This window comes from Anabas testudineus, chromosome 2 (assembly GCF_900324465.2).
Source record: "Anabas testudineus chromosome 2, fAnaTes1.2, whole genome shotgun sequence".
Lineage (NCBI taxonomy): Eukaryota > Metazoa > Chordata > Actinopteri > Anabantiformes > Anabantidae > Anabas > Anabas testudineus.
This window is the reverse complement of record NC_046611.1, coordinates 1,380,305-1,388,373: the sequence shown is the minus strand read 5'-3', so window position 1 is coordinate 1,388,373 and position 8,069 is coordinate 1,380,305. Positions and strand designations below refer to the sequence as shown.

General features: G+C 44.4%; 3 protein-coding genes across 5 annotated transcripts in view; 1 reads left to right on the top strand and 2 right to left on the bottom strand.

The window, feature by feature from the left end:
* The first annotated feature begins 320 nt into the window (after positions 1–320).
* ephx2 (epoxide hydrolase 2, cytoplasmic) lies at positions 321–3,130 on the top strand. 2 transcript variants are annotated; one of them, XM_026361335.2, is made up of 12 exons: positions 321–569; positions 681–759; positions 868–902; positions 989–1,015; positions 1,086–1,171; positions 1,255–1,366; positions 1,940–2,014; positions 2,198–2,237; positions 2,326–2,428; positions 2,591–2,660; positions 2,758–2,838; positions 2,910–3,130. In XM_026361335.2, the coding sequence occupies exons 1-12, from the start codon at positions 501–503 to the stop codon at positions 3,054–3,056; spliced, it is 924 nt and encodes a 307-aa protein (XP_026217120.1). In that variant the 5' UTR covers positions 321–500; the 3' UTR covers positions 3,057–3,130. The 2 variants fall into 2 exon arrangements, with proteins under 2 accessions (XP_026217120.1, XP_026217119.1); XM_026361334.2 differs by having other exon boundaries at positions 2,195–2,237.
* Positions 3,131–3,908: 778 nt separating this feature from the next.
* On the bottom strand, positions 3,909–7,880 carry zgc:194275 (uncharacterized protein LOC794087 homolog). The gene is made up of 5 exons (XM_033326448.1): positions 6,935–7,880; positions 6,069–6,198; positions 5,234–5,322; positions 4,980–5,144; positions 3,909–4,521 (listed from the first exon to the last, which is right to left on the bottom strand). The coding sequence occupies exons 1-5, from the start codon at positions 6,941–6,943 to the stop codon at positions 4,456–4,458; spliced, it is 459 nt and encodes a 152-aa protein (XP_033182339.1). The 5' UTR covers positions 6,944–7,880; the 3' UTR covers positions 3,909–4,455.
* A 126-nt stretch (positions 7,881–8,006) lies between these two features.
* Positions 8,007–8,069, bottom strand: part of LOC113163846 (zinc finger protein 513-like) — a 10,300-nt gene continuing 10,237 nt past the window's right edge. For both annotated transcript variants that reach the window (XM_026362858.1, XM_026362859.1), the window contains one exon: positions 8,007–8,069. This exon is cut by the window's right edge. The gene's annotated coding sequence lies outside the window, so the exon portion shown is untranslated.

The window sequence follows — 8,069 nt, the reverse complement described above, 5'->3', positions numbered from 1 at the left end:
TTACTTTGGACTTTAGAGACTCGACCAGGTGCTTTGACCTCTACACCGTCATAGGGAAGACTCTGTACGCCTGCTGTGTCGTGGAGTTGCATAGAGTCCAGCTGGGGGTCAGGGCCCGATTGTGGCTGGATTTTAAGTTCTATAAGTTCATGAACAATCTGCCGGGTTTTGTTCAGCAGTGGTTCTACGACGATGTCCTCTGCTCTGTGGTGGAGGATGATCTTGTGTTTAATACTGTTCTTTAGGGATTAGTTTATTTTCCCCAGAGGCTGAACCCTCTATTTACTGATGTGTTTTTTTTTTATCTCTGTCCTTATTTCTTTTGTTGTTTGATGTTATGGTTATGATGTTTTGGTCTGTGGCACGTTTTTGTTTGTCGGTTTATTTACTCTGAATATTTTGTAATAAAGGCTTTTGTAAATTCAATTCTCTCTCTGTCTCTCTCTCTCTGTCTGTCTGTCTGTCTCTCTCAGCCTGGTGTGAAGACTCACTATGTTGAAATGGGCTCCGGTCCTCCAGTTCTGCTGTGTCATGGTTTCCCTGAGTCCTGGTTCTCCTGGAGGAACCAGGTAACGTGTTTATTTGTGAACTGACGTACGTGAATGTTTCCTCTGAGGATTCTAAACATGAACAGCTGCTTTCTCTGTGGTTACTCTGATAGTTTCACTTCTTCCTGACAGATCCCGGCCGTCGCAGCAGCAGGGTTCAGGGTGTTGGCTCTGGACATGAAGGGATATGGAGGCTCCACCGCTCCCCCAGGTGTGTCCGTTCAGTTCTCCATCACTGGGGGGGGGGTAAATACTAAATACTAATCTACTGTGAAAAAGTTCTTCCTCTGTAGCTCACGTGTCAAATGTTGATTCACAGAAATCGAGGAATACTCTCAAGAGCAGCTGTGCAAGGTACCAGAGCCCCCCCCACCTCGTTAGTTTAACCCTTCAAGTGTCAGTTCGGCCTCTGACGTTACTCTGACTCTGTTCTCTTTCAGGACTTGATCACGTTCATGGACAAACTGGTGAGTGAGGACACGTCCCTTTTCCCTCCGCAGCAGACCAGGTGAAGCTGAACCTCTCTGTCCTCTGTAGTGGATCCCACAGGTCACCCTGGTGGGTCACGACTGGGGCGGCGCTCTGGTGTGGACCATGGCTCAGTATTTTCCAGAGAGAGTCAGGTAGTCGTGTTCGTCTTCATCCTCTCGCTCTTGTTCTCTGAACGTTTTCTACTGTAGTAACTTGTGTTTTCTTGCGTGTGAAGAGCTGTAGCGTCTCTGAACACCCCCCTGTTCCCGGCCGATCCCTCCGTTCCTCCAGGAGAGAGACTGAAGGCTGTTCCCATCTTTGACTACCAGCTCTACTTCCAAAAACCTGTGAGTGGCTAAGTAGTAGTAGTAGTAGTAGTAGTAGTAGTAGTAGTAGTAGTAGTATAAAGTAATAGAATACTCTTCTATCTGAAGTAATAGATCACTCTTGTTACCACTCTTCTTCTTCTTCTTCTTCTTCTTCTTCTTGACTTCTGTAAAACCTTCAGCCGTCTGTGACTTTCTGCTTCATAACCTCCTGCTTCCATCCCACCCCCCCCCACAGTCACAGTGGGGCCTCTTGCTGCTCCAGGAACTGGTGACGGGGAGGACTCGAACCTGACCTGCACCTCTTGGTGTCGATCCGTCCACATCACCAAGAGGTGCTCTTGGGGGGGGGGGGGGGGGGGGGGGTATTTGAAAGTCATTTCTTAGACATGTTTGTGTTTTTCTTGTTCCACTTCAACGTTTACTGAAACTAGAATAAACTCAAATCATTATTAACAGTTTTAGGTCGGAAACAAGTTGCAGCATCAACAAGTGTGTATACATATACATTTATATATATATGTATATGTATACACAGTATAGTTCAACCTCAACTGGGCTGTATAACACCGTGTGACTGTTTGGGTCCTACAGGGTGTTGCTGAGGCCGAGCTGGAGAAAGACTTGGAGAGAACGTTCAAGATTTTCTTTTCCAGCAGTCGTGAAGCAGTGAGTACACACACACACACACACACACACATACACACACACACACACACACACACACACACACACACACACACACACACACACACACACACACACACACACACACACACACAGTCCAACACTGAGTCTGCTCAGGTGGACGAATCCTCGTCGTTTCATGTTCTGTGGTTTTCTCCTCAGAAGAGTCGTCCTGCTCTCAGCACGGCGGGAGTCTGCGCTCGAGGTGCCTTCATTTCCTACTAAACAACATTTTTATTTGGTCTATTTTTAAATCTGTGATCAGTTCACTGAGAACACCGTTGTCGTTACAGGTGGTTTGTTTGTGGGTCTACCTGAGCAGGTTCCCAAGAGCTCCATGCTGACAGACTCCGATCTGCAGTACTACGTCAGCCAGTACAGAGAGAACGGATTCAGGTGGATTCAGACGTCCAGCTGTCTGTTTGATGATATTCTGATTCTAAAGATTTTATATCAGAGGACTTTCATCCTCCTGCTGTCGTTGTGTTCACAAAGAGTTTTTACTGATTCAGCGTTCAGTGGAGCGACGGCCTCATCGTGTGCTGTGTGGTTTTACAGGAGGCCCCTGAACTGGTACCGTAACACTGAGGTCAACTGGAAGTGGATGTGTTCCCGGCCCTCAGGAAAGGTTTGTTGCTGTTCATGAGACGTCAGCGTGTAAAACATAATTTTTAAAAGTCTAAGTGACTAAAAAACAGATTTAAAGAAACTCTGTGTGTGTTTAGCTGCTGATGCCGGCGCTGATGGTGACGGCAGGAAAAGACTTCGTACTGCTGCCGGCCTTCTCCAAAGGAATGGAGGACATGGTAAGTAGAACCCTCAGAGTGATTATAGGTTAATGGAAATTAATCTGACATGTGGTGTTAATCACGTGCAGATCCCGAACCTGAAGAGAGGACACATTGAGGAGTGTGGACACTGGACTCAGGTGGACAGACCAGCAGAGACGAACAACATCCTGATATCATGGCTTAAAGAAACACACGGGCAGACTGTGGGCGTCACTGTAGGACCTAAACTGTGAGGGAGGAGGGAGAGAAGGAAGGAAGGACAGGAAAGAAAGAAGGGAGGGAGAGAAGGAAGGAAGGAAAGGAAAGAAAGAAGGGAGGGAGAGAAGGAAGGAAGGAAAGGAAAGAAAGAAGGGAGGGAGGGAGGAAAGAAGGAAGGATGGAAAGAAAGGAGGGAGGGAGAGAAGGGAGGAAAGGAAAGAAAGAAGGGAGGGGAGGAAGAAGGAAGGAAGGAAAGAAGGGAGGGAGGGAGAGAAGGGAGGAAAGGAAAGAAGGAAGGGAGGGGGGGAGGGAGAGAAGGAAGGAAGAAGGAGGGAGAGGAGAGAAGGAAGGAAGGAAAGAAGACAGGAAGAGAGGAGGAGAGGAAGGGAGGAACAGGAAAGAAAGAAGGGAGGAAGAGTGAGCCTTCAGACGAAATGGAAGCAGTAACAGCTGCACGATGCGTAAGTGATAGGAAAGTGTCCCCGCACGTAAGGCGAGAGAAGGTTCTCCTTTCGGTCTGTCAGGAAAGTCACACAGACGAGAGGTGGGGTTTGGGAAGTGATGAGGAGAGAAGGAAAGAAGGGAGGGAGACGGGATCATCTGTTAAAGTAAATAAATCTCGCAATATTTAGATATGTTTATCGCTCTACGCCTCTGTTAAAGTAAATAAATAAATAAATAAATAAATAAAGAGGTGGTTCCTGCAGATGATTTAAGCTTCTCACAAAATATTTCACAATAAAAGCGCAGCGTTAGACATTTTAAGTAAAACCATCAATAACACATTGATTAGTTAAAGTTAGTTAATTAAAATCTGCTTCAACTTGTTTATTTTAACTTGTTTTCTATAAAAAGTCTTTAAGAATAAACAACAACTAAGAATCTTGAACAAATGATTCACAGCTGAGATTCTGTGACTTTAATTTAAATGTAAAAAGACAAAATAACCACAACTTAAAATCAAATGGAAATAAAAGGAGACGTGAACCAGAACTGAAGGAGAAACAGAGTCACAGAGAGTGATTTCAGATATTATTTCAGATATTATTTCAAATATTATTTCAAATATTATTTCAAATATTATTTCAGATATTATTTTAAATATTATTTCAGATATTATTTCAGATATTATTTCAGATATTACGAACACTTTGAACTTTTCTGACGTTTCTGGAAAAATTCCGACTCTTCTGTAAATTAACTTTTATAATTAAATAAAGTTCAGTTCATCTAATTTAAAACAAACTTTTTGAATAAATACCTTCAAACACCTTCAAGTTGAATTTAACTAATCAAATAGTAACAAACTGCTCTTTGCTCTTTTTTTTCTTTTACTTCTTAAAATAACAACTTTATATCTTCATATAACCATTTTTTAAATATAATCTGGATTTAATGGTGAGAATCCGGGGGTCTGGAGAACAGCCGGTGTTTTCACAGCTGCTTCTTCTTGAACAGCCTCTTCCAGGCCGGCATGATGTGTTTGTAGACCGTCTCTATCTGCAGCACACAGACACGTCACAGTTATTCACTGACGTCTGCAGCGTCACTCACAGGTATGAACGTGGGAACACTGAATATCTGATAAACAGAAAGTCACATTCATCTGGAAACTGGTTTGTTTTAAATGTAAAACTCCACCTGTGCTGTTTTAGATTTCTCACTTTCAGTCTGAACATCATTTCCTAACTTTTAAAGGTGTAAACGTGTTTCTTCTGTATTTCTGTCCTGTTTTGGTACAAAATAAACATGAATGGGAAAAACCAGAGTCCAGTCACTAAACAGACGATTTATGTTCATGAACTGAAGCAGGTTTGTTTGTTTAAGGTCAAAACACTTTTTGTTTTAATGCAGATGTTTTCTATTAGTTTGTTCTTTTACTCTTGAAGCTGCAGTAACTCAGACGACACTGGTGCTGAATCTGAAAAACTCCAGCATGTTGTGACGCATTCACTGACCTGTTCAGACTTCTTCACTCCGTATCTGAAGAGCGTCGCCTGGTGCTCGCTGTTGTGAAACAAGATGTCGAACGTGACCTCGCGGCCCAGCATGTCGTCGATGGACGGCTTCACCACGCTGTGGAAGTCTCTGGCCGGGAACGAGTCGTCCAGCATGTTGTTGACCTGAGAATCAGCAGCACAGTGACGTCCTGCTCGTGGCTCTTTATTAGTGTGTGTGTGTGTTTGTGTGTGTGTGTGTGTGTGTGTGTCACCTTGTATTTTTTCCCCAGCAGATCCAGTGGATCCAGTTTGACCTCTGACCTCAGAGCACGACCAAACAGCAGCAGCTTGTTGTCTGAATCTGACAAACACACATCAAGTGTTTAATGGACGTCACAGGTTCCTGCACTAAGACTTTAATCAGGTTTCATCTCAGCAGCTTGAAGGTTTTTTACAAACTGGCACATTTAGTAAATCAGGACCAAAAACTCTTCAGTGTGTTCAATCATGGACCAGAGTCAGTGCTGCTTTAAAGCTACATCACTCAGGATCAGCCTGGTTCCCTTACACCAGTGCTTCTCAATTACTTATGATTTAATCACAATGCACAGCTTTTCAAAGCGGGGTTTGAAGCAGGATACAGCAACTCTCAGCTCCTGCTCAGTGTTTGATCTGAACTTGGTCTTCAGAGAATCTAATCTCACAAAGATGTAGCTTTCTGGTGACTTCGTTTGTCTCATTTTCTCCGTCTCTCTTTTCAATCCTGTTAAATATTATTTCAGGTTTGTTCACTACACTTCAAACTTCCCGCTCCAAACTCGTGCATTAACACCATAGAGCTAAAACTCTCTGCACACACTCTGACAGTGAGAGCGCCGCCGCCATCTACTGTGCTGGATGTGCAATTACACTTTATTCAAGTAAAACAATAAGCATGTTTCCTGGGGACACACAGCCCCCCCCCTGCCCCACTATTTGAGAAGCACTGCCTTGTTCTAGCATCTTGTCTTGGTGGATTTAGTTTTTGTCTGTTTGACAGATCAATATTCTGCTCATGACGACACAGCAAAAGAGGAGTAGAGGTGATGAATAGAGGGAGACACTGACCTCGACACGTCAGGTGAGCCACGTAGGGAACACCATCCCTCTCTCCGTAGTAAACCCCGAAATGTGAGAAGTACTTGTTCCTGGGATACTCCACGATGTCTCCCGGGAACAACTGGGGGTGGGAGTTTTTCTGTGGAAGGAACAAACAGGAAGTTTAAACATGCTCTGACAGATTGTCAGAGACGTTTCACAGTGAGAGTTCAGACCAGAATCTGAATTCACTGTTTGCTGTGTGTTCGTACAGGAAGACGGACCGGTCTGACAAAACGTTACCATAGAAACAGAGAAACAGTAGAAACAAAAAGATGCAAAGTGTTGTCAAAGAAACTTGAACATCTTCAGAACAGGGAAATGTGAGGTTTCCTCAAAGAGACGCTGCTCATGCAGAACGAGAACAGAGACTCAAAACGTCCAGATGCAAAATGTGATCACCCACAGAGAGCGAGGGTGGGGGGGCATGAGCCATGATGGAGTGTGTACACGTCTGTCTCCAGGGACCTTTGAGCTGTAATCGCTCCGTGTTTCTATCGAACAAACAGCAGAGTTTATTTAGACCAGCAGCTCCACACAGTAACGGCCCCCGGCCCTGTTAGTGGGTCCTCAGTCGGCCGGAGAGCAGCTTCTTAACCACAGTAAAACCTGAAGTGCCCACGGAGGGAAAATGAGAATATCCTATGAATAAGACTCAGTCAGTGTTTGTATTCTTAGATTTCTACATCTCTCTGCTTCTCTGTGTGAACTGAACTCAGTTCCTCCTTCAGTCTCTCAGTGGAGTTCAGCAGTTAAACCAGGATATTAACAACAGATCTGTTAATTCATAAAAGGTACAAACAACGAAATCATTTCAGAACAGCAGCTGTACTCACCATGCCCATAGGTTTAGGTTTTCACTGTTGCTTTCTTCAGACTCTTCTGAACGTGAACCCACAGAGACCCACAGAGACTCGACCTGCTTTACATACAGGCTGCACAGATACTGAGGCTCCGTCACAGTAGACCGACCTCGGCCTCTTCACCGTCTATCACTCACACGTCCTCCGCACTCGTTCCCTCCTCTTGCATTGTGTCTCAGCATCACATCAGATGTGTTTATGCAGCTCGAGGTGGTTTTTGGGGACATTTCTGCAGGTTTTGCATGAGACGGTTCATCAGGGTGAAGAGCGAGTCCCTCTGTGGCCTTGACCCTCCACCTCTGGGTGTGTGGAGCAGGTGTTTCCTAAACAGAGGGTGTGAAACAGGAAGTTGCTGCAGCCACACTTGTTCTATCAGAGCTATTGTGTAAAGAGAGCTGAGTTAAACGAAGCTCTGTTGTTGGTGGAAAGTCAAACATAGCTGAAGCAGCACAAAACAAAAAACTGTGAAGAGAGTTTATTAAAATAAAAAAACGTCAGTTGGAAGATGCTGTGATGAACCGCAGAACATCAGCAGATCTAAAATAACCTGAGAACAACTGTTGGTTCCTTCTCAGAAGAGCTGATAATAAGTGGTTTGTAGTAATGTTCCTCTGAGGCAACAAGTTTAAAGGGCGACTTCACCAACTTTAAAGGGTCATACTCTGCTTTCTGTTATCAGCCTCTGTGTGAACGCTCCACCTAATTTTGTCAGGATGACATCACCTGGGTCAGATGATGATCAAATCAAGTTAAAGTGCACATGTTCGAGCCACCGTGGTTCTGGGGGGGGATGAAACCAAACGAGAGCTTTTCAGTGGATCAGTTTCATTCTAGGGCAGCAATGACAGATTCAGATTCAGGATCAGAATCTTATGGACCCGTCACACGGTGTCAGAACCTCATCTCAGATACAGGTCCACGTCTCCTGGGCTTCGCACGGAAGAGTCACGAGCAGCAAGAAGGGACGTCACATTAAGAGCTGCAGACAGAGCTCGAACACTGTTAGTTTGACACAGTTTGAATAAAAAGAAAGATGAAATGGATCTGATTCGCTGATTGGAGCTTTATTAGCTTTAAAACCCACTGGATCATCATCAACATGTCAGTA